A 26,661-nucleotide genomic window follows, 5' to 3' on the forward strand; every position below is an offset into this window, starting at 1 on the left:
AGCTAAAACGTCCAATATGTAATATCCTTAGCCTAAGATCATTTCAGGAGAAAATGGAGTCATATATTAGAGGGTTACAGTCACTTGGGCTGTGCCAAGATTCGTATGGAAATCTTCTGGTTCCCGTGATAATAGAGAAGCTTCCAACTGAAATAATTAGAAATATGACACGTGAACATGGCAGCAGTAACTGGCAACTTCCGGAACTAAGACAGGCATTGAAGAAAGAAATCAACATTCTAGAGTCAGGGCAGCCGACACATTCACTGGAATGTCATAACGCTACAGCTTCATTCTTCACCGGAACGAGACCAAATCCCACGAGCACGCGCAAACATCAGACGACAATTTCAGAAAGATCAAAACGCCTAAGATGCCCATTCTGTGACGATCATCACTTTGCTTGTGACTGCAAGAAGGTAACGCAAACTCTTGATCGCAAAAATATTGTTAAAAAGAAACAATTATGTTTTAATTGTTTAGGAAGCCACAGGGTTGCTGCATGCAGATCTAACCATCGATGTCGTATTTGTAGCCGAAAACACCATACAAGTATATGTGATCAACAAGATAAGCAAACAGCCCCACACAGAAACTTGAATGTTACTGCCCCAAGCTTTACCACAGCTCCTACCCCCGCATACACAAATATGAACGCTGCAGCCCCAGGATTCACCCCAGTCCCTACTTATGTCAACAGAGATAATGTTATATCCGGTTCTAGGGGACAGTCCGCTATACTCCATTCTACTACGCAATCAAGACCGAGTGTTTTATTGAAGACCGCTGTTGCCAAGGTAACGTCTGACGGCAACTGTACAGATGCTAATATATTGTTCGACGAGGGCGCACAGAGATCATTTATTACAGAGGAACTAGCAGACAAACTTCAACTTAGCCGAAGTGGCACAGAGGTCGTACAGCTTGCAGCGTTTGGGTCGTCTTCGATGAAAGTCAGCCATAAAAATAAAGCAACCGTGTATTTGTTGACTGATAACAAAGAGAGGATAGATATAGATGTTCTCATAGTACCAACCATTGCTGTACCATTGAGAAACTTACATCGTACCACATCAGCACTTCCGTATCTTAGAGGGCTTAAACTTGCACATCCTGTTACAGAAGATGAAACATTCAACATATCGCTATTGATTGGTGCTGACAAATACTGGGAGATCGTTGGAAACCGAGTAGTCCGAGGCAACGGTCCGACTGCGGTCCAATCTAAGATAGGATACCTACTGTCCGGACCACTTCCGATACAATCAACAGATTCGGCTACAGATTATATCATGAACCTCATTACATCCCCGCCAGATGTGTCAGACTTAGAGAGATTCTGGAAGTTAGAATCATTAGGTATCAGCCATGAAAAAGACGAGGGAACTACTTCTGACTATCTTACGACCTATCAGATGAACTCAATTGAATTCAAGGACGGTCATTACTCAGCGAAGTTACCATGGAAACGTGAGCATCAACCATTACCCGACAACTACAACATCACAGTAAGACGAACAGAGAACACAATCCGGCGACTTCGTCAAGACCCGGATATGTTGCAGAAATATGGCAAGATAATTGCAGACCAAGAGAAACGAGGTTTCGTAGAAAGAGTTGTAGTTGACTATACCCAGAACCAGATACACTATATCCCACATCACGCCGTGAAGAAAGATTCGGCTACTACGCCTATCCGAATAGTATTTGATTGTAGCTGTCGACAGAACAAAGATTCCCCTAGTCTGAACGACTGTTTAGAATCTAATCCCCCAGAGCTCAACGACTTGACTGCTATCCTTATGAGATTTCGTCTACATAGATTTGCCGTATGCACCGATATTGAAAAGGCGTTCCTGCACGTGCAACTAGACGAGAAAGACCGTGACGTAACGAGATTCCTGTGGTTGAGCGACAGCAACAATCCATATAGCAGTTTGGTGACTTACAGGTTCAAATCCGTTCTATTTGGCGCTACTTGTTCACCATTCATTTTGCACGCGACACTTATGAAACACCTCGATAAAAATGAACACGTCTGGGTGAGTGAAACCTTGAGGAAGGACTTGTATGTGGACAATGTTATTTCCAGTTTTCCAGATGAGGGTACCGTAGCAGACTACTTCCGTGATACACGTGATCTGATGTCGTCTGCTGGCTTTAATTTACGTTCCTGGAACTCCAACAGCAATCGTCTGCGAGGTCTTGCTGAAGCCGAAGATGTGCTTGACTCTGACAAGGTCACGAAGATTCTTGGCATGCGATGGGATCCTATTACAGACCAGCTATCCGTGGCACAAAAGAACATTCCTATGTTTGATTCCATGACAAAACGGTCCATACTTCAAGAAACAGCAAAGCTATATGACCCACTTGGTGTCTTCAGTCCATTAACGGTTAGAGCCAAAATTCTTCTGCAAGATATATGGAAACAGAAATATGACTGGGATGTTCCCCTGCCTGAAGACATACAAATTCAATGGTATCATTTAGCAGAAGACCTAAACTGTTCGATTGTGACAAGATTCCCGAGGTACTACTTTAATGAAGCAGACGACACAAGTACTTCCGGTATAGCAGAAGATGTATCCCTTCACGTATTTTGTGATGCCAGTCTACATGCATATGGATCAGTGGTCTACATATCTCGAGGAAAGAAGTCTACATTTGTTATGGCGAGATCGCGGGTTGCGCCACTGAAACAGTTGACCCTACCAAAACTCGAACTCATGGCGGCAGTGATCGGAGCCCGTCTATTGACACACATTCTTCATTCAATACCAGCGAAGAAAGTCTACATGTGGTCTGACAGCCAGATAATCCTCCATTGGTTAGTATCGAAGCGAAAGTTGACAACGTTTGTCCAGAACAGAGTAGCAGAGATTCAAGAGCTTACGGAAAACCGGAAGTGGAGGTATTGCCCAACACATCAAAACCCAGCTGACCTGTTAACACGAGGAATCTCAGCCATAGAGTTCCAGAACAATAAGTTATGGTTGAATGGACCTGAATGGCTTACTGACCAGAGTATGTGGCCAAGCTGGCAAGTTGACGAGAACGCTGTATTGCTCACTACGATCGATGAACAAGGGAACGACAGGAATAGCAGCCCCTTTAATCCAACTCAGTCCCTGTACGGCATTCACAATGTCATCGACATCAACAAGTTTAGCCGATACAAAACTCTACTCAGAGTGACAGCATATGTCAAAAGATTTATAAACAGATGCAAGTCCAGACACAGATCTATGAGAAAATGTCCGTCCAAACTCGAACCTTTGACCGTGCTAGAACTACAAGAAGCTAGCAGAATGTGGTTGCATAGCTGCCAGTCAACATATTACGAAGCCGAAATTACAAACCTTAAGTCCAACGAGAAACGTCTCACACTCGTGAAACAGTTACGATTATTCCTTGACGAAGATGGATACATTCGCTGCGGTGGGAGAATCCACAATGCACCACTGACAGAATTAACAAAATTCCCGTACCTACTCCCGAACAAACACCCCCTGACGCGTTTGATAGTTTTAGACGCGCGTGAGACCCAGCTACACGCCGGCACGAATGCCTTGATCACACATTTAAGACAAAGATACTGGATACCTGCTCTCAGACAGTACGTCCAGAGCCTTCTGCGAAAGTGTACCCAGTGTCGAAAGGTTATAGGAAGACCGTATGCAGCCCCAGACCCCCCGCCCCTACCTAAGATGAGAGTTCAAGACGCACCCCCTTTTACAGTAACTGGAGTCGATTTCACGGGGGCGCTTTATGTTAGAAACAGAAAAGATGCTGAGAAGAAAGCCTACATTTGCCTCTTCACGTGCGCTTCTACACGAGCTGTTCATCTCGAGGTGGTACCAGATTTATCTGAAGAATCTTTCATCCAGGCTTTCAGACGATTTACCTGCCGAAATTCACTACCCCGTATCCTGGTATCTGACAATGCAACTACCTTTAACGCAGCAGCCAACAGCATTCAGCTATTATTGAGATCAGCGACTATCCAAGATACTTTCCATAGCCAAGGCACCGAGTGGAGATTCATACCTAAGCGAGCACCATGGTTCGGTGGATGGTGGGAACGGATGATTGGACTAATGAAAACCACCATTAAAAAGGTACTAGGTCGTGCATTTGTCAGCTACGAAAGCTTACGTAAAATCGTTACAGAGATAGAGGGAGTCATGAATGACCGACCGCTTACCTACGTCACAACTGATGCAGCAGATCCGGATCCACTTACGCCAGCGCACCTGCTCTACGGACGTCGTATTACATCCCTTCCGCATCTAGAAGAAGTTCCTGCACCCAAACCCTCTACACAAACGGACATATCCAAACGTGCAAGGATACTGAAACAACTGATCGGCAACTTCCGTGAACGATGGCGACATGAATACCTGACGTCATTACGCCAATACCACCAGACGACAGGAAACAACACACAGACTATAAAGGTTGGCGATGTGGTGCAGATATACGATGACTCACCAAGGACTCATTGGAAACTTGGAACTATAGAGCAGCTCATCACCGAAACGACGGTCTTACACGTGCGGCGACGTTACGCCTGAGTAATGGACTTATAACATCCAGACCCATTGTGAAACTCTACCCCTTGGAAGTAAGATAGACTAAAGTTATCATTTCGTGGCCCGGAGGATGTCGAGAAACATACCCAACTATTTTGGCGCGAATACCAACAACGTCATGACGGCGGGATCGAGTTCAACGTCAACGTCACTGATCAGACGTCAGCTTTCCGTTATTACATGTTTTGCTTCCGGTAAATAAAGACAGATAAAACCACAACGCGAATTATTGCTCTCTAACCCCACATGGCCCACGCAAAGTAATACAATAACTGTTTTATTGTACAAAAAATTAAAATACAAACAGATTTTAAATGCACTCCTTTTTAACAAGTTTTAATGAGAAGCTGCTCAAGAAAACACACTTAATTTTGTAGGCTATGAAAACCTGCACATCAAAACTAAGCCGCTCTGTACTCAAAAGCTATGTACATACTAGTAACTGAAACCTCCCAATATCCTCGACAGGAAAAGCTCTCATCATGTTGACAGTACACTTTTTCCTAAAAACCAGTATTTTTTAATAGAAATACTATTAATATCTAACCTATAGAAAAATGAAGTAAAACTTTTAGTGACACAGGATATAGATGACACCAAGGCAGAACAACGTAAACCTGTGGCTGATTCAATGTTGATATTCAGTTTTCATTTTCTTCCAGTCATTTTTAGGTACAACTTGACAAATCTACTAACCCCTCCAAATTCAATAATAATTGCATAAAACAGGAATATCAACTTACTTGCTTTCAAATGCTCTGATACATGTCTGACTACAGAAGCGACCATCTTTATAGAAGTCTGCAGTAAAACCATACTCGGCACAGTTAGCACACTGACTGATCTCATCCTTGTTGCTAACTTCTTTATTAGAAGATTCTAAAACACACAGAAACACTTAACAAATTGACCTACATCTACAAATAACATGAAAGTTTCCTTTCTGTAATGTAAATACAATGTACCCATGAAAAATGTCTATTTTCCCTAAATAGATAATTGAAAATGTCCATTTCCCTCACATGCATCATTGAAAATTCCTATATGCATTACTGAATTTATCTATTTTCCCTACATATATCAATGACTCTGAAACACACACTAATCACTATAAAGGCTAACCTTACACACAATATTTTTTACAGACTAACCTTGCACATAATAATCACTTTACAGACTAACCTTGCACACAATAATCACTTTACAGACTAACTTTACACACAATAATCATTTTACAGACTAACCTTGCACACAATAATCACTTTACAGACTAACCTTACACACAATAATCACTTTACAGACTAACCTTGCACACAATAATCACTTTACAAACTAACTTTGCGTACAATAATCACTTTACAAACTAACTTTGCGCACAATAATCACTTTACAGACTAACCTTGCACACAATAATCACTTTACAGACTAACCTTGCACACAATAATCACTTTACAGACTAACCTTGCACACAATAATCACAAATTACAGACAAACCTTACACACAATAATCACTTTACAGACTAACCTTGCACACAATAATCACTTTGCAAACTAACTTTGCATACAATAATCACTTTACAAACTAACATTGCGCACAATAATCACTTTACAGACTAACCTTGCACACAAATATCACTTTACAGACTAACCTTGCACACAATAATCACTTTACAGACTAACCTTACACACAATAATCACTTTACAGACTAACCTTGCACACAATAATCACTTTACAAACTAACTTTGCATACAATAATCACTTTACAAACTAACTTTGCGCACAAATATCACTTTACAGACTAACCTTGCACACAATAATCACTTTACATACTAACCTTGCACACAATAATCACTTTACAGACTAACCTTGCACACAATAATCACTTTACAGACTAACTTTACGCACAATAATCACTTTACAGACTAACTTTGCGCACAATAATCACTTTACAGACTAACCTTGCACACAAATATCACTTTACAGACTAACCTTGCACACAATAATCACTTAACAGACTAAACTTGCACACAATAATTACTTTACACACTAACCTTCATCTTTAAATAACCTTATTGTCTGCTTTTTTGAAAGGTAAATTTATGCAATGTAACTGTAAAAAATGTCCGTTTTCTCTCAGTACATCATTGAAAATCCATAGATAAGAATTACTAAAATTATTCCATACCCAAACATATTTCAATGAAAATACCTTTTTCATTACATAGACGACCCCAGGTGCCCCTCCGTGCATTATTTCATCACGAGCGGGCACCTGGGTAGAACCACCGACCTTCCGTAAGCCAGCTGGATGGCTTCCCCACATGAAGAATTCAACGCCCCGAGTGAGGCTCGAACCCGCATCGATGAGGGGCAAATGATTTAAAGTCTGCAGCCTCACCACTCGGTCATGGAGGCCCTTCAAAAACCACTAGAAATATCCATTTCCTACTGAAAATATCCATTTCTCCTACATAAACTACTGAAAATATCCATTTCTCCTACATAAACCACTGAAAATATCCATTTTCCATACATAAACCACTGAAAATATCCATTTTCCATTCATAAATTACTAAAAATATCCATTTCCCTTTTCATAATTTATTCATTTATTCCAATAACAAAAGGTTTCTAAAACCCTTCCAGATTTTTTATTTATACCAACAGCAGTGAAGGGCAAGGGGAGCAGTAGACTAGCGGTAAAGGTGTCTGCCGCTCAACCAAGGTTTGTTGGTTCGAGCCTTACTGGGGCCATGACCAAGGTTTCTCATATACACCAGTACTAACTTTACCAGGAAATGGACATTGGTTCAAATTAAGCTTGAAGCTTTCATCACAAATGAGCTAAAACAAATTAGTATAAACTAAGCGCAAGTGATTTGAAGTTGGCAATCTAAACCACTTTGCCACTAAGACCTTCGGTTTAAATGTATACCTTGCTAATTTCCTGTGTCAATCTTTTCAGCTGGTTTTACCTTTTTGGGTTCTTTATTATTGTTATCATTTGCAGATTACATACGATCTAACTCGTCACTTGAGTGTCTCGCTACATTCAAAGTCATCATTGATCACTTCCAGCATACCGAGGTCATTCATATGGAACTGTATAAATCACATTTACATGATAAACATTTGTATGATTTTTTAACATTTATTATATGAAACTACAAATTCAATTATAATTAAGTACATTTTTGTATGAATACCAACCTCAAAATATTTTTACATTTTTTAAATTCGTATTTACTGTAAAATCATTCATTCGTATGGAGGACTAATTTTTCTGGGTTTTGTGGTTGTGCCAATCTATAAAATCAAATTTGAATAAACAAAGAAAAATCCTATCTATTTTGAAACCCACATATCTACGCCCAAACTAAAATGCAGATCTTGAAAACAACATAAAACTTCATGCCAATAAAACAATACGTATTAAAGAAATAAGACCACTTCCTTCTGTAAAAAGTTCAAGAACTTAACTTACCTTCAAATAACTGCCTGGTAGTTCGCCAACACCATTTTTCCAGGTCATAACATCCACTGTATTAAAGTTTTCTCTTTTCTCCATACCATCTTCTTTTCATCCTTCGTCCTTTACTGTTTCCGCATTTACATTATCCACTTCCATGTTTTCACTAGAATCCTTAATATTCTCTACTTTGACTTCAACACTATCATTACTGTTATCACTTTGAGTAGATTCACTTACTTCTTTAGAAGCATTAGCTGCTTCAATTCCCGTGTTTGATTCACTTTTTGCCATTTGTTTTTTTGTTGTTGTTTTTTTGCATTTCCATTGTTGTCCATCTCATTTTTTATTTTGCTTACAATTTTATCGCTTAGTTATGACTTAACAACTAGTTCATTTGCAATATTTGACTGTAATGACTTGTCATCTGTGACCGATTTAGAAACATTTCTATTTTTCCTCTTTTTCTATATGTTTGCTTCCATTTGTGTCATCAGATGTGCTTGTTGAACCATTATTTGGAGATTTAACTAGCCTGTTTGGCATCAGCTGAGAACTTTGTTTTACTAACTCCCAGTTTTTCTGGACTAGAATTACATTAGTTTTGGCTGGAGTTTCTGTCCTACAGACTTGTTCCCTGCTGTCATGGTAACTTTATTAGTTGATTCTACTTTGCCACTTTTGCTGTAGGAATTGTTGATGAATTATTGGATGTTTTATCATTAAAATCACTAGTTGTAACAAGCAACTATGCTTTGGCATTTGTCATTTTTCCAGAAACTTGCTGACCAGTTTTACTAATAGGAGTGGTAATCAAAATGTGCTTACTGTCAGAAGTAGTGATCTGTGACTGAATTGGCCACGAGATTTTTGCTGGACCTGTTGGTAGCATGATATGCGCTTCTGCCATCGTAACTTTACTTTTATTTAACTTCTCAGTTTTTACAAGCTGTGTTACCACAGAAGGAACTATTATATACTGTTTATACTAGTCATAAAAGAACTTCCCTTAGTAATTCGAGCAATTGATGCGGTCTGACCTGGTTTGGTAACAGCTATTAATCCAGTTGTTGTTTGTGCAATAACCTGACCAGCCCCAAGGTTTCCAAACACTGGAATGTCTTTGGTGCTGAGGGAGATGTACCTGATAATGTAACTTTTGGAACAGCAATATTTGCAACACCATTCTGTGATGTCAGTTTTTCGTTTTTTTGACCTTAAATTTGTATCTGAATGGTTCAAGGATACTAAAGATAGTTTTTGAACTGTTTAGCAAAGATTAAGATCCTTGTGAATTCCAGTTAAAGGCAAAGAAAATCTCCTATATAAATGGCCTCTACCCCCACCCACTAAACATCTTAATCCCCAATAAACAGGATCCTGTCTGGTCTTGTCTGATAAGGGTCCATAAAACCCCTGTAGATTTGATATGTAAAGATAATTGGTTATTTCCAGTGTTTTTGCATTTTATTGATTGAAATGCAGCTTTTCTTCAGAATACACACAAAATTATTTTGGTTTATAGTATACTAAATGTAATTGTTCAGTCATGTTGAGTAATGTTCTGACCAATTAAATTATGACTCTTACATCAAGGCATTATTATATTCACCCTTTAAGAAAACTTTCACCTGTACTTAATAAAAAATAAAATAATTATTTTAAACTCAATTAGAGAAATGACATGTTGTTTTTTTATTCAATTATCATGATCTTTTTATCTAAATAAAACCATAAAATGACCATAAAAATGAATACTGCTGGATTTTATTAGAAATTAAAGAAGCGTTCTGTTGCATTTTTGATTGATAAAAAATATATATGGACATGTATAATAAAATCCAACAATAAACAGATAACATTGTTCAAAATACACATGATTTATTTATACATAAGTTATTCTTATTCAATACTTTAAAAGGTGCCTGAATGCATTTTCTTTTATTTCTTTAAAAAAAATCCAGCAATAATGAAACATAATTGTAATACAACTTGATTAATTAAAAAATAAAAATACTGTTGCATCTTATCACTTTGTTTGTTTAACTCTAATTTAATCAGGATTTCTAAACTCGTTATAAAGGTGAGAACTGGTTTGCTATAAAGGTGAAAAATATCACATGTCATGCAGTCAGTCTATGTACTGCACAGTAGCTATACAATAGCTAATTATGATAAACAAAAGCAAGTCTGTCAATCGTCCAGTCTTATATATTGGCCCTTACTGCCAATACGCAGACCATAAGCCTCATACCTTGCATACCAGAATCAGTGTCTTTAATTTTACCTGAAAAACTAATTTGTGTTTGCCCTGGTCCTAATTTAACTGGTTCGGCTGGTTTTCCGCCATCAGACTGAATTACTCTCCGGACTGGTTGCTGGTACCTAGCATCAACAACAGTCATAGTTGGTTTGACTGCTTTTGTGCTTGTAGTACTTGCAACAGTAGTTCTGCTTGGTAGTGTGAGGATCTGAGGAGAAGGATATCGTGGAGCTCCAGTTGAGGTCAAGGTCACGGTAGATGGAGGGGTCACTCGTAACTGGCTGGACACCATATGTTCCTGATGCAAACAGAAGGGTAACTTTTCCATCTGATGTCCAACTTTGTTGTATTGGATTCATTTAAATTAAATTCTCTAAGAAGATCCTCTGGAAGCATAAAATGCAACCATGAAACAAAAGGCCCAAATGGGCCTAGGTCGCTCACCTGAAGAAAACCTTAACCATCTGACTTTCTTCTAACTAGGTTTGGTGAAAATCATTTAAGCTGTTCATAAAACAACAGTTATTTAAAGTTTTTTTCTATATTTTGCGTTCTCGCATCAAACATACATAACACTATTCAAAGGTATATCGATTTTAACTTTCGTGGTCCCTAAAAGAGCCCAAGTGCACCCATTTGAACAAATTTAGCATAAGACCTTATAATGATGTTACAGACCAAGTTCGCTAAAGATCCATCAAGCAGTTCAAAGGAAGAAATACTTTAAAGGTTTAAAGGTATTAGTATTTTAAGTTCTAGTGGCCCCTAGAAGTGGCCAAGTGCCCCCAATTCAACAAACATGGTAAATGACCTTATAATGATGCTCCAGACAAGGTTTGATGAAGACCTATCACACAGTTCACGGGAAGAACTTAATTTAAAGGATTTCTGTTTTGTTTTTGTTTTTTCACTCTAGTGCCCCTCAACTGAATAATTTTTAAGGATCTTACAATGCTGCTAGTTTGATGAAAATCCATCTAGTGGTTTATATGAAGATGTTGTTTAAAGGTATTTACATTTTAGCTCCTTTTAGTGCCCCTTAAAATGGTTCAAGTGTCCACATTTGAACAAAAATGGGAGAGGACCTTATAATGTTGCTACAGACCAAGTTTGCAAGAGATTCATCAAGCAGTTCAAGAGAAGAAGTCTTTTAACGTGTAAGTCTTTTAATATATATCTAAATTCAATAATTCATGAATATATAATCCTTCATAGTGGTATAATTGTTACCACAGCGGAACTCTTTTTATAGTCACGGCGGCCTAGGATTCGATTCCAATTCGGGTTCCCTTTTTTCTTTTTCTTGATTTGGCATCTTTAAGACAGTTTAGAAAAAAGACTCATATTCTAATTCATAACATGACCAAACTTCGATTTTAAAGAAAGATCATTTTTAGCCAAAAACTGGAGGTCAGCGCCTTTAACAAAAACAATAGCTGTCCGTAAGGCAATGTTCAACTATTTTAGATATTGTCCCAAATGATAAAATATCTATAGAGCTGTACATGTGAAGTTTCAATTTAATATCGGCATTTGTTCTGCAGATAGTGACTTGCACGCAAAACTTTAACCAGAATTAAGAAGTCATAAAGGGGGCATAATTTGCCAAATATACATGTCAGAGGTATGGGATTTGACCCAGTGAGGTTAGTTATTGATCTAGAAAAATAAAAAATAAGTTTTAAATATATATGCCTTTAAGTAATAGCTGTATGTACGTGCACACAAAACTTTAACCAGGACTTTCTAAGTCCAAAAGGGGTCATAATTTGGCCAAAATGCAAGTCAGAGTTATGGGACTTGATGCTATCAGCTAGTTTTACAGTTTTATCATTTATAACCCCAAATACACATGTGAAGTTTTAATTCAATATCTGCATTAGGTTTGGAGATAGTAACTTGCATGTAAAAATTTTAACCAGAAGTCTAAGTCAAAAAGGGGACATAATTTGCCCAAAATACATGTATGAGTTATGGGACTTCATCCAGTGAAGTTGGTAATTGATCTAGAAAAAGAAACCATAAATTTCAAAATAGCCAGGATTTTCTAAGTCCAAAAGGGGGTATAATTTGTCCAAAATGCAGGTCAGATTTATGGGTCTTGATGCTATCAACTAGTTTTATAACCCCGAAGACACATGTGAAGTTACAATTCAATATCTACATTAGTTTTGGAGATAGTAACTTGCATGTAAAACTTTAACCAGGATTTTCTAAGTCCGAAAGGGGGCATAATTTGCTCAAAATACATGTCAGAGTTATGCAACTTGACCCAGTGAGGTTGATAATTGACCTAGAAAAAGAAAAAGATATAAAATTACACTTCACAGAATAGTCGAGCTAAACAATTATATTTCTTTAATATTCCTTTATATTTGAAAGGCAGAGTTATTCTATTACAAAGGTAGGTAACAAGTGACTCACTAAACCTGTTTCATTGTTGGAGTTATCCTTCAGTCAAAACAGAAAGAGGAAGTGAAAAAATAACATTCCATAAAACTATAAATATAGACATTATTTAATCAGACTTTGAAGAAATTTTATTACAGATTTGCTGACTTCATACCAAACAAAGGTATATACTAAGTAAATTTATTTTAAAATATAAATTTTGTTTAATGCAATTTATTGGACATTTTCATTATAGCACTAGACAAAGCCTGACAACGACATAAAATTTTATCAATTTTCATAATTCCACCTTATGAAATAAATAAAAGCGTACCAGAATAAAATATCTGATAGAGTTCCATGCAAAATAATCAACTTTATTTTTTTTTCAAGAATGTTTCAACAACCTGGTTATATTGAGAATGCGTCACTGAGACTGTCAGATGTTCTTACTGACATAGGAGTGGATGAGAGAATTGTTCTGAAAAGAAGAAGAACATGGCTGCTGATGGAATCTATGGGAACAATATCAACACAACTACAGGATGCGAATGGTTCAGAATACTACTTAGGCAGTCAGTCTGAGGGTTCTACTACACCGGGACTCAAGTCAGACATAGATCAACTTCTCTGTTATAATGGCTATAATGTTATACAAGGTTGGGCTGACTGGGAACCTGGTTTGAGAAATTACTTGATGATCCAGGATGTGACTGTATCACCTGGCTATTGTCTACTACAATATCTTAGACATGATGCTCCTATTCCTTACAATGAGGTACCTAACCAATATCATTACGGAGACAGAACAGGAAGAATTTTGCTAAAGAATACATTCATCTCAGCAGTAGCAGCTGATGCTGTTGGGGGAGGAGTAAGACATGGTCCAGCATATGCAGAACAAGGACAACCTGGGTTTATTGATATTGACATAGTTGGTGCTCTCCACTGTAAAACATGGCCTCTACAAGCTAGACAATGGTTAGACCAGCAAGGTGTAGGTCAGTGGCCTTCAGATCACATGAAGAGATATTGTAGCAGTACTGGATGTTTTGTTGTTGGCGTTGGAAGCAAGGGCAGTGAAAATGAAGAACTGGAATGGAGAATATCAACATCTCTAGCAGAAAGGTGTTTAATGTTTAATCTCGATATTACACAGATTCGATGTTATGTGTTGATGAAGATGATATTAAAAACCTTCATCAAACCACGCTTTGAAGACAGTATTTCAAGTTTCATGTGTAAAACAGTTCTGTTCCACTGTATTGCAAATACACATTCTAATTTCTGGAGAGAAAATAACTTACTTGTTTGTCTATCATTGTGTTTATTTGTCCTGTACAACTGTGTTTTGAGTGAAAACTGTCCTCATTTTATGATGCCTGGAAACAACTTGATGAGAGGACATATTTCACATGCATCTAAACCTTACATACTTCAAATACTGCGTTATATTATAAACAGCAAAGGAAGAGTATTGCTGGAGATTCAGTGTGATGATCTTGGCGCAAGATTTCATCAGAAGTTGATTAATTTGCTCTTTGAGTTTTTCAAAACAAGTGACACTATTTCAGGGCGCTTATTAATGTCAACTGCACAGTTCATTGATCAGAACATACAGGACTGTGTAACTAAAATAACACACAGTAGTTATGAAGAATCTATACAAACATTGCTGAAGTATATTTTCAAACTAGCCATTATTTATGATCAATGCAAGGAACTGGATAAAACAACCTGCATTCTTCTGGCTCCATGGTTCTTTTTAAAACTGGGATCTGTCGTTGAGGCCTACAACATTCAACAGTACAATGCTGTATCAGCAGACGCTCTCACCTGGATCGCACTGGGTCTGAGCACCGATGTTGCGTCAAGTAAACTGAAGCTAGCATCCATGTTATACTGCATAGGAGATACTCAAAGAACAGAAATTGTTCTCAGAGATATTGAAGCAAACTATGATCTAAACATTGTTGAGCCTGTTTGCAATTGCCATAGATATATTTGTCAACCCCTAAGAAGAGGGTTTAACACAATATGTGACAATCATAATGAAGAAGCTATACATTACACTACAGCATTCTGTGTCAAATTTCTTCCATGTGAAATTAACTGTGCTTCACATGAACTAAGACATGAAATGTTTAGATCTACACAAGAGGACCTAGCTTTCAGAGGTAGATATGACCATTGGATGGACTGGGCTGTGGTAGATTCCCTCCCTTACCTCTACTTCCTACAATACAAGACCTACAGCACTACTGGGAGACATGAAGATAAGCAATATGCACTTTCCAACCTAATCAGAACCATTGACAAGGAACCTAACCTTGGACACAGGGAAACAGCTCTAAACCTACTGGGACAGTGTATGGAACAAGAGGACCGAGCTAGAGATGCTTTACAATGTTATCTAATATCCCTAAATCTAAGGGAAAGAAACAATGCTGCAAAGTTACATATCTGCAGACTGCTGTCTAATTTGGTTTAAAATGAACAAGATACAGTTATTTGACCAGTAAGTGGAGAAAATCAAAGTAAAGAAAAACAATTTGGACCTCAGAGGGATTTGAACTGACACCCTTCCGTTCCACAGTCTACAAGAGATCACAGAGTGATCTTGGCACCCACCAATGTGCCATTTTTGAGTGTTCCAAATTTCAAGACTTACTGACTAGCTCAAGGTCAAATTTCATTTCTTTACAGAACACTGTGCATGTGGTCCAAATTCAAAAGCTGTAGCTTAAGAAATGTGGAAGTAGGTCACTAGATCAATTTCAAGGACAAAGTTCTTTGTATACACAACTATGCATGTGCATCAAGTTTGAAGGCTGTAGTTTGAGAATTTTGAAAGTAGGTCGCTCGGTCAATCTTAAGGTCAAAGTTTATTTCGGTACACAAAACTATGCAAGTGGTCCAAATTTGAAGCCTGTAGCTTGAGAAATGTGAAAGTAGGTCAATAGGTCAAAATCAAGGTCAAATTTCAGTTCAGAACACAAATCTATGCATGTAGTCCAAATTTGAAGCCTGTACCTTCAAAAATGTGAAGTAGGTCACTAGGTCAATGTCAAGGTCAAAGTTTGTTTCGGTACACAATCCTATGCATTTGGTCTAAATTTGAAGCCTATACTTTCAAAAATATGAAAGTAGGTCACTAGGTCAATCTTAAGGTCAAAGTTTGTTTCTGTACACAAAACCATGTATGTGGTCCAAATTTGAAGGCTGTAGCTTTAGAAATGTGAAAGTAGGTCACTAGGTCAAAATCAAGGTCAAATTTTGTTTCGGAATACAAAACTATGCATGTGGTCCATATTTGAAGCCTATACCTTCAAAAATATGAAAGTAGGTCACTAGGTCAATGTAAAGGTCAAAGTTTGTTTCGGTACACAAAACTATGTATGTGGTCCAAATTTGAAGGCTGTAGCTTGAGAAATGTGAAAGTAGGTCACTAGGTCAAAATCAAGGTCAAATTTCATTTCGGAACACGAAACTATGCATGTGGTCCAAATTTGAAGCCTGTACCTTCAAAAATGTGAAAGTAGGTCACTAGGTCAATGTCAAGGTCAAAGTTTTTTTAGTGCACAAAACTATGCATGTGGTCCAAATTTGAAGGTTGTAGCTAAAGAAATGTGAAAGTAGGTCACTAAGTCAAAATCAAAGTCAACTCATGTCAAGGTTCATCGAGATCTTGCCACTCAAAACCATACATGTGGTCCAAATTTGAATGTTGTAGGTTATTTACAAGAAGTTTTTAAAAGCTTTTCCCTATATAAGTCTATATGTAACATGTGACCCCCAGGGTGGAGCCATATTTGACCCTAGGGGGATAATTTGAACAAACTTGGTAGAGAACCACTAGATGGTGCTACATTACAAATATCAAAGCCTTAGGCTTTGTGGTTTGGACAAGAAGATTTTCAAAGTTTTTCCCTATATAAGTCTATGTAAATCATTGACCCCCGGGCCGGGGCCATAATTGACCCTAGGGGGATAATTTGAACAATCTTAGTAGAAGACCACTAGATGATGTCACATACAAAATATCAAAGCCCTAGGCCCTTTGGTTTTGGACAAGAGGTTTTTCAAAGTTTTTCCCGATATAAGTCTATATAAACCATGTGAACCCCGGGGCGGGTCCATATTAGATCCCAGGGTATTAATTTGAATCATCTTGGTAGAGGACCACTAGATGATGCTTCATACCAAATATCAAAGCCCTAGGCTCTGTGGTTTTGGACAAGAAGATTTTCAAAGTTTTTCCCTATATAAATCTATGTAAATTATAGAAATAAACAAAGGGCCATAACTTACTAAAAAATTGTTGAACCAGTCTGATTTTCAGGGGGACACAACTAGGGTACCAATATATCATTCTGACAAAGTTTGGTCAAAATCCCCCTGGTATTTTCTGAGGAGATGCGATAACGAGAAATTGTTAACGGACGGAAGGACTGACGGAAGGACTACGGACCACGGACGCAGAGTGATTTGAATTACCCACCATCTGATGATGGTGGGCTAAAAATGTAGTTTTTGGCCAAACGCGCTAGGCCACTGCATCACTGTAAAATTTTCTAGGTGTGAAGATTAAGTTATGCTGATATTTGACTTGACCCCAGTGACCCCATATACAATCCTAGCTGTGTTTTTTTAAAGCTACCTATAGGCCAATTTCAATTTCAATACATCCACGCAAACTAAAGTTACTGAGCGGAAACTGTTTTTTCTCTCTACTTTTTGCAACAGTGACCTTGACCTTGAATTTACTGACTCATTTGCGATCGCAAACTCAGTCTCCATGCAAGCTACCTATATACCAAGTTTCATTTAGTCACTTCTTAAACAAGTTATTGAGCGGAAACCGAAAGTTGACGCAGCCCACCCGCTTATCCAAGGTCATTCACCAATCTAATAACCAGGTTTCTTTGAAAACCTGATTAAAAGTACGAAGCAGACTACAATCTTGTCCCTGTTGATGCTAAATGAGATTAATTACAGATTACACATATGCTAAGTAAATAATGGGCCATAACTTTGTTACAGCATAAAATATAGTAATGAAACCTGTACAGTGCATGTCAGATCGTCACAGGAAACAAGTGTAAGAAAGTTTTAATCCGTTTAATCAAATGAGATACACGCTTAAATACAAAACTTGACCAAAAGTTGCAAAGAGCACCACTGTGCATAGCCAATTTATGGATCATAGTTTAAAGCATTCTGAAGTACTGAGTGTAAAGTATTGAGTTAGCAACACCATTTTGTAATACATTTATCTGTTTTTCTTTGAATGGAAGTGCACATGACCTTTGACTAAAAAACATCAAAATGTAGATGGCTCCATTGTAAATGTTCTTTTTTAACTGTCACTGTAATCTAAACATTTGACCCACTGACCTCAAAATGAATAGTCACTGCCCATATGTTTCACCAACTGCCCAATATGTGCCTGCAAAATGTGAGGGTCACAGGCCTAAAAATATTGACAGGAAATGGTTTTTGTAATAACAAATAATGTGACCATGACCTTTGACTGAAGCTTTCAAAATCAATAGGGTCATTCATTGCCCACACATAATGTGTACCAAGATCTACCAAGATCTATGATCCTTGGCCCAAGCGTTCCCAAGCGTTCTCAAGGTATCATCCGGAAACAATTAAAATGTTTCGGGGCATTGTGACCTTGACCTTTTGACCTACTGAATTCAAACCTGTATTTAATAATGCTACACCTGTGTACCAAAATTTATTTAAATCTGTCGAGTCTTTGATGAGTTATTGCCCGGAAACCAAGAAAACCAACGGACCAACAGACAAGCCAACTCCTATACCTCCCCCTACCCACACGCTCCTCACCCCCCCCCCCCCCCACGTCCGTTTTGTGGGGGTATAAAGGTAAATAGAGTTATGGAATTTGTTAGATAATCACTGTTAGCAAGTGAGTGCAGTTTCAATCAATTCTCAAAAGTGGTTACTGAAATACCAGCTTACACACAAAAACTAAGTTACTTAATCAAAAGATGCCAGTGTGAAACTTTGCCTATTTCAAAAAGTCAAGCGTAAAAGCGGCATAACTACACGAAATTTCATGCCAACGAAATTAAATGATTTTACAGTATGTCATATGTAAGCCAGAGTTATAACAGAATCCTTATGAACTTATCTTTTGATGCTTAAGATGTACTAGATATCATTTTAACGAAGTTGAGAAACCTGCTCGTCTCATGTAAAATAACTCCAATGAATATCACTGAACCGTAACATCTAATTAGGCTTGGCAATGGTAACTCAGGACTGTAAAGTCTGATGGAATTATTCCAACCAGTGGTATAGAAGAAGTAGCACAGAGCAAAGAATTTGACAAATCAAGGGTCTTGACTCCACTCAAAATCATTTAATCAGAACATATGAAAATAATTTGCGCTTCACACAAAGCACTCCTGGAGTTTGGTGAAATTCAGCCAAACTGTATGCAATAAGTAGTGTAAAATCTGTAAAATATGTCAAATCAAGGGTCATGCTGAAAATCACTGAACTAGAACACACATGTGTTGACATGTGTAACTATACTTGGCACTGATAACTCCTGTAAATGTTGGTGGAAGTCTGCCCAATGGTGTAAGAGAAGTTGCCGTAATATCATACAATTTGAAAAACGAAGGGCCATGACTCCCCTAAATATCATTGAACCAGAACATCCAGATATATATATTGTACTTACATAAAATGCCATAACACTGCTGAAAAACACTGAATCAGAACATGCCCATGACATACACAACTAGGTTTGGCATTGATCATTTTTATTACGGTTTGTGATATTCCAACCGTATCTATCAGGAGTTACATGTACAAGTTGAAAATATCGATCTGAACCGGAAAATGTTGACCGTAATGTCTTAAGGCGGAGAATCCGTGATGACTTAAGGCAGCGAATCCCCGTTATGTTTTAAGGCAGTGGATCTGTAATGACTTAAAACATTGGATCTGTAATGACTTAAGGCGGTGGGTCCGTAATGACTTAAGGCGGCGGGTCCGTAATGACTTAAGGTGATGGGTCTGTAATGACTTAAGGTAATAGATCCGTAATGGCTTAAGGCAGTGGGTCTGTTATGACTTAAGGCGATTGATCCGTTATGACTGAATGTGGTGATTCCGTAATGACTCAAGGCGATGGGTCCGTAATGACTCAAGGCGGTTGATCCATACTGTCTTAAGGCGGAGGATCCATAATGACTTAAGGCGGTGGGAAGTAATTTCCTATCAAATAAGTTTTCTCCGTTCGTGATCTCAGAAATTCCCAGTTGTCCTCCTGAGCTTCACTTAATGCCGAAGAAAGCCAAAATTAGACGAGAATGCGAAATCGCACAGAAATTGCTTATGATATATTTACTTCTGTAGGACCGTCACAAAAGCGTATTGAGCTTACTGAAAAGCTTTAGGGGTGCATTCATGTTCATCCTGCTTATCATCTATACCTGCAGTTCACGTGGTGTAATTATTTAAAAGAAAAAAGTTAATACTATAAAGGTTTTCAGCCCGTATGAACAAAATACCAACATATAGATCCCAATTTTGAGGTGGTACAAATACTTTTCGTCTGTAAAATCATTTATATGAATAATCGACATAGTTATTAGATATTTAAGTCACGGGTGGTAAATGCGCAATCCAATGCCCGCTGGGAATACGCTTAAAATGGGTTGCGCGACGTCCGGTGCTGGTGTGCGCGTAAAAAAGACTAAATTGGGGTATGTGAAGTTATGATTTTGCTTAGTATGAGACAATAATAATTTTTCTCGAAAAAAAGGGCAAAATGCTATGCGACACAAATATGATAATACATCATATACGAAAAATATCTGGTTTGTAATTTATGATTCGGCTCTATTATTACAAAAGCCCAGGCGACACGAAAAGTGAAAAAGTATAAAATAAACAAATATGGCAGTTTCTGACCTCATATGCCTAATCTGATGACGCCTGATGCTTTTCATAATTACTCAACAGTTATAAAGTAACAAATATCAAAACTATTTGCTTCAAATCCTGATTACGGGGACATAATTGACAAAAAATCATCGGCGATGGGGTTGCACACATGAAATGGAGTTGCTCGTATACATCATAATGTATATAATGTATATGCGCAACTCCATTCCTGGGGCGCAATCCCATTCCCGATTATTTTTGCCCAGCTTTTCCCCAAAAACAACATTTCACTCAAGTTTATGTAATATTCATGACTGTTTTACACGTGTTTGATCATTAGAAGCGTCACATTTCCAGAAGAAGGCACAAGAGTTAGAAAATTCGCATTATTCATGATTCCATACTGTTTTGACAGTTCGAGCCAGCAGAGTTTTCGTGATAACAGGACTGATTCTTAAATTAATAATTTGGTATTTCACACATACGATCTTTATTAATTTTTGTGTCGGATAGCATTTTGCTTATTTTCGAAAACACTCGTAATTGTGTCAGTATTTACAAAAGCAAAAACCACCTACCTCGATTTTGTATGATTGCGCGTTTACCATCCGTGTTAGTAAGTATACATATTGTGTGCTTGTAATCATTTCTTTTACTCATAAATTCATATTGGTTTTCCTTTGTTAAGAAAAGGACATTGAAACGACTGCAGAAAATCAAAGAACAGCCTATCTTTTCGCACTACACCTTCACAAATATATTGAAATAGGAATTGTATGCCAGTTCCGCAATGTTTTAGGGACATATAAACGTAACAATACAGTATATATATATAGCAAAACACTTGAAATCGTACCATATCACTGAATGCACTAGAATTGTAGGGGGATATAAATGAATTATTATTGACAGTGATATTATGCAGAGTAGTGCTTCTTGTGCTCTTTAAATCTTAAAAATTATTTTCCCTTCCTTAGTATTTTTGTTGTTTTGTTTTGTGTAGTTTAACGTCACACCAATACAATAATAGGTCATATGAAAACTTCAACATGTTTAATATGCTTGTTTCTATTCACTGTTTACAATGAAACTTCACATGAGAGTTCATTCTGCAGCTACATGCAACTAGGCAAATTTTCACTGGGGCACATTTGCTGCATACAAAATTACAGTAGATTGAATCCTTGCTCCTCTTCACCAAAAATCTAAGTGCAAGTATACAGAAAAGTTGATGTTCACATGCCCAGTTTTTTGTGGTCAAAGAGGATCTCAGACGCACTTCCCGGTATTATGGCATGATAGAAGAAAATAGACAATTTGGACCCGTTGTATTTAAGTTCGTGGAACGTTGAGAATACGATATCGATGCTCCTGGCCAGGTTTTCATGACTGATCACCATCTGTTTATGTTTGATTCTGTAAGTTGTTTAAATTCACTTCCTTAGATTAATTTGACATATTTTATCTTGCTCTGATAAAACAGAAGGTTGGAAGATAAAACTTGATGACTTGATTTTCTTCCTCCGTTTCCAATTAATTTTTTTGCATGGTCCGTATAGCTCTATCATCCATCAAGGTATTTATCCAAAATAAGATACTTGATCACCTATGTTATGCCCGGTCCATATCTTCGGTATTTGTCAAGTAATATATCGTCAATACGACATCCGGAGATCTATCTCATTCACGGTCCAAAGCTCTGTCATTTATAAAGGTATGTGTCCAATAGCATGTCATATTTGGGGATTTTCTTCATACCCGGTCCATACCTCTGTCATTCATATAGATATATGTCAAATATCCAGAACTAGCATTACTTTTTGTGGTATATTTTATTCAAGGTCTATAGCTTTACAAATAATCAAGGTATTTGTCCAATATCATAAGCCAGCATCACATTTGGGTATGTATTTTACGACAGACATCACACACCAAAACATTGGCACATGTGAAAGGCAAATCCCAAGTTCCTGGATCCAATGTTACTGTCACGATTTTGAGCAAAAGAAATCAATCCATTCAGTGGTTGACCCATAACTGTGACGCCTATAAAAACCTCGATGCTATTTTGTTCAATTACCGCATCAGATTCAATCTGCAAGGTCAATCTCCCCACTTGGGAATATGTTGGCCATATCCAGTTGACATCGCCTATTTATGATGATTTTTAATTACTTTGCATTAACATTAAACATGATAATCAACATTCTAGAACCAGAATCCGTCAATTTGTATAGAAGGCATGGCCTATTTTGTGGTCATAATATTATCATACAAGGGATTTTGAAATATCTTGACTAACATATTCACCATTACATGCACATTTGTTGTATAAACACCATGTCTCTATCAGTCCATCGGGTTTTATTGGCGTCTAAAGAAGTGTATAAGCGACTGGCACTATAACTGGAAAAATTAGCTGAAGTCTAGACAGTGTTTCTGAGCGGTATTTATGCTATTGTCACAGTGTAAATAAATGACGTTCATATACACTTTGTTTAAGGATTTGCTAATTTCAGGACATTCAAAGTTATCAAAGTAATAGTAATCATCAGAACAACCAACTTATTATTCCATTGCACAAAGATTTATTTAATCTTTCTTAACAAATAATTAACAAGCAGCACCAAATGCTAGTAACACAAACATATTGAGCACATTTTACAACAATGTTTCAACATTTTGTTTGTTTGTTTTGGGTTTAACGCCGTTTTTCAACAGTATTTCAGTCATGTAACGGCGAGCAGTTAACCTAACCAGTGTTCCTGGATTCTGTACCAGTACAAACCTGTTCTCCGCAAGTAACTGGTTTCAACATTTACAGCTCAAATAAATGTACATGTAATAACATAGTTGTTTCTGCTGTAGTCTATACTGTAATTTAGCTATTCAACTGCTAACATGATTTGGTACATGACAAGTAATTTATGTTGAAATGATACCCATTGTTCAACATGCCATCTAAAATATTTAAGGGACTGGACATCAGATTTTGCTTAAAATGACCTTTCTTTTAAACTAAAGTTTGGTCATATGAACATTATGAGATTTTGTCCTTAAATAATAAAACTATGTATTACTCAGGAACTGAACCTCGGTTGCTTAGGCATGTACACCATCCTATCATCATTACTACACCATGAGGGAATTCGTATTTAACCATTTATATAAAGCTTTATAACTAAACCAATTTACCTTCAGTACCCTGGGACTAATGCTTTCAATTTTGAATGGAAAAAGCAATAAAAGCAACTAATTAACATGTGTTTCCGTAACATATAATCTGTCAGTAACTAAGTTACAAAGCTTTCTTATGAAATGTGCCAATAATTCCTAATGTCTTAAGATCTTTTTTACTTGTTGCCAAAAGATATGGATGCCATTCCCTTTAAATATAATATATTAAATATATTCCATGCTGTTCTGATCGATCTCTTAAAAGATATATTCTAAATATGACATTTAAAACATGTAGCTTTGTATATGTTACAATGAAAAGAAGAACCTCATTTTAATAAACAGACGTACACAAAAATGTATTACTTTCAAACTAGATTAACAAGATTATTACATAAGAAAACAAGATGTTGCCCTGTACAATAATTACTATTATAACATGATAACAAAGGTTATTACATGGCACTATGGAATACAAAACATTACACTCATATGTCTTACAAAATTTATAAGCAGCAGCATTTTGCTAGCTCCACCACCATACAAAAGTCCTTACCCAGAACCATCCGGGAATGGAACCAGCTACCACCGGACATCCAGTCAGCCGAGGCCTTTAAGACCAGACTAGCCACACTATTTTTCTAACTTCTGATCTGTTTTTAACTGTACATATTCTCACTTTAACTTTTTTCTTCCCCATTCTGTGCAACCCCCTGGCAGTATATTCAGTTAGTTGAATGTGACCAGTAATGATGACAGAAGATACACTTCTTTTTGTCCAATGACTACACAGAACTGCACTTCCATTTGATTGGTAACATTAATGCATTTTAGCATGGTCCTTTAAATTCATAAGCAAGAGAACAAGCAAGCGGGCCAAAATGGCTCTAATTCACTCATTTGTACCATTGCTCCTTATGATTTTTGTATGGTGAATGTTTGTTTCACGTTAATTCAATATACAGCTACACATAAAAAGTTTTAAATGGATTTCACGAAGATCCAGATATTATAAAATGTGATTTAGGGTGTTTATAATGTATTTCTATTATTTGACCTTGCCATCAAACTTAAAACATAAAAAAAACAAGTTCCGAAATTCCTATAGATTTCATGACAATTTTAAAGAATAACATCCACCTCTAGTTTTAATATGGAATATCTCTTATTGGTCTCGATTCCATAAAAAACAAATTTTCTGGCTAGGTTTCAGGTAGAGCTGAAAGGCAATGTAGCCTCTATTTCTCTAAAATGCACTACATCACCAACTTTAGAACTTGACCTACATCTTTTTAAACAAACATTGTCAAAAGGTTTCATGTAGATTAAGTGAAGGAGTGATTTGGATTTCACGGGGAATGGACACAGAAAGCTCATATATATCACAGAATGTACACTGAGAATAAATTGCATGTTGCTGAGTTTTTCTATAATTTCACTTCATGACTTCTTGAGGATGGCTTTCATAAAAAATTAACTTACTGTCAGGCTTTCCTTGCCCTTTAACCAATTCATGGAAGACAAGGTTGAAAATGTGGTCAGTGGTTTGCTATGGCTTGACATACTAGTTTTTACTTTCCAGAGAATAGTATCGAGGTCGTGATTTCATAGATCCTAATTTTCTTATCGAGATTTGGTAGGACAGGGTTTTAACTGTTAAAGACTGGGATAAAAAATTCAACCTCTAGTGTTAAACTTTGGATGACGGATGTCAGACCTTTGCCAGCCACAATAGCTCAGCATTTGGTTCACGGGGGGGCACTGAAAAACTTGGTAGAGTAATAACTAAATAAAACATGATGCTGATACACGGGGTATGCTTATCCTTAGACACATGCAATAAGTAAACAGCAGTTCATTGATTAGAATAATGTTTATAGGCCAGTAGGGGTATCATAAACAGTATATGTAAAACAATAACAAAGTATAAACAATCTATGTGACAATGTTGCCTGCTTGGCATATCTTTCATTTAATTCAAAGTTAAGCAGTCTTAACAACTAAATACAATTACAATAAGCTATACAAATTTCACGAAATCTGTCTTCCAAAAAACTTGCAAAACAACCCTATAAATCAGAATTTCAAAAATATCAAATGCATCTATCTTTGTTGCGCTATTCAACAGTTTTCTAGATGCGTATTATGCAAGAATTCCTTTATCAATGGACAATTTTCAGCATACACTGCCTACAACTCTCCTCCATCATATAATGTGTACATGTTGTGTTAATATTTGATATTCATTCTTCCACTATACTTCTATTGAATTTTTAAACATGACAATGCTATTAAATATTTTTAGTGCGGGACCAAGTTTAATGTTCATAATCTTCACAATATCTGACTGGGTTAATAAGAGAAAAGCTTCACCATCTATTTGCTGAAACAGAAAATAAAAGAACTTTTATACAGGTATACCATTGCTAAAATTAAAAAAGTATGCTTTAAGTGAGAACTAAATCAATGCGTATTAAGCAGGTTTGAAAAATAAACTTTACCGTGGTGTTACACAGGCAGATAAACAAACTGTTGTTACAAAGGGAAGTTGTATGTTAAATGTATACATAAGACAATCTTTAAGAAATACATATTAAACTAACACACTTCATTTCAACCTAGATTATACTGAAGTCAACTAAAATTTGTTACAAAACCATGAGTGATATTTCGCTAAGAATACAATACCTCATACAGAACTTGCATGAAGCACAAAAGTTACGAAACTGTTGATATGCCTTAATTACATATATTCTTTCTGAATATTTTTATTTTCATGCGACTTTTTTCTATCAGAATAGAATATTAGTTACAAAATAATTATAGTTGTAAC

General features: G+C 36.9%; 3 protein-coding genes across 6 annotated transcripts in view; 2 read left to right on the forward strand and 1 right to left on the reverse strand.

The window, feature by feature from the left end:
• Window positions 1-53: 53 nt before the first annotated feature.
• On the forward strand, window positions 54-4,577 carry LOC123523710 (uncharacterized). The gene has a single exon (XM_045301360.2). It carries the CDS (start codon window positions 54-56, stop codon window positions 4,575-4,577), a length of 4,524 nt encoding a protein of 1,507 aa, XP_045157295.2.
• An 8,220-nt stretch (window positions 4,578-12,797) lies between these two features.
• LOC123523301 (uncharacterized) lies at window positions 12,798-22,085 on the forward strand. Its single transcript, XM_045300990.2, has 2 exons — window positions 12,798-12,903; window positions 13,113-22,085. The coding sequence occupies exon 2, from the start codon at window positions 13,114-13,116 to the stop codon at window positions 15,208-15,210; it is 2,097 nt and encodes a 698-aa protein (XP_045156925.1). The 5' UTR covers window positions 12,798-12,903; window position 13,113; the 3' UTR covers window positions 15,211-22,085.
• A 1,380-nt stretch (window positions 22,086-23,465) lies between these two features.
• Window positions 23,466-26,661, reverse strand: part of LOC123523785 (lethal(3)malignant brain tumor-like protein 3) — a 45,110-nt gene continuing 41,914 nt past the window's right edge. For all 4 annotated transcript variants that reach the window (XM_045301439.2, XM_053539578.1, XM_053539579.1 and 1 more), the window contains exon 20: window positions 23,466-26,211. In XM_045301439.2, the coding sequence (XP_045157374.2) occupies window positions 26,083-26,211 (129 nt within the window). In that variant the 3' untranslated portion in view covers window positions 23,466-26,082. The remainder of the gene's footprint in view (window positions 26,212-26,661) is intronic.

This window comes from Mercenaria mercenaria, chromosome 3, assembly GCF_021730395.1.
Source record: "Mercenaria mercenaria strain notata chromosome 3, MADL_Memer_1, whole genome shotgun sequence".
Lineage (NCBI taxonomy): Eukaryota > Metazoa > Mollusca > Bivalvia > Venerida > Veneridae > Mercenaria > Mercenaria mercenaria.

What these genes read in the sequence shown, in the direction of transcription:
- LOC123523710 (XM_045301360.2), top strand. Translation starts at nt 54, where the DNA reads ATGGAGTCATATATTAGAGGGTTACAGTCACTTGGGCTGTGCCAAGAT.
- LOC123523301 (XM_045300990.2), top strand. Translation starts at nt 13,114, where the DNA reads ATGTTTCAACAACCTGGTTATATTGAGAATGCGTCACTGAGACTGTCA.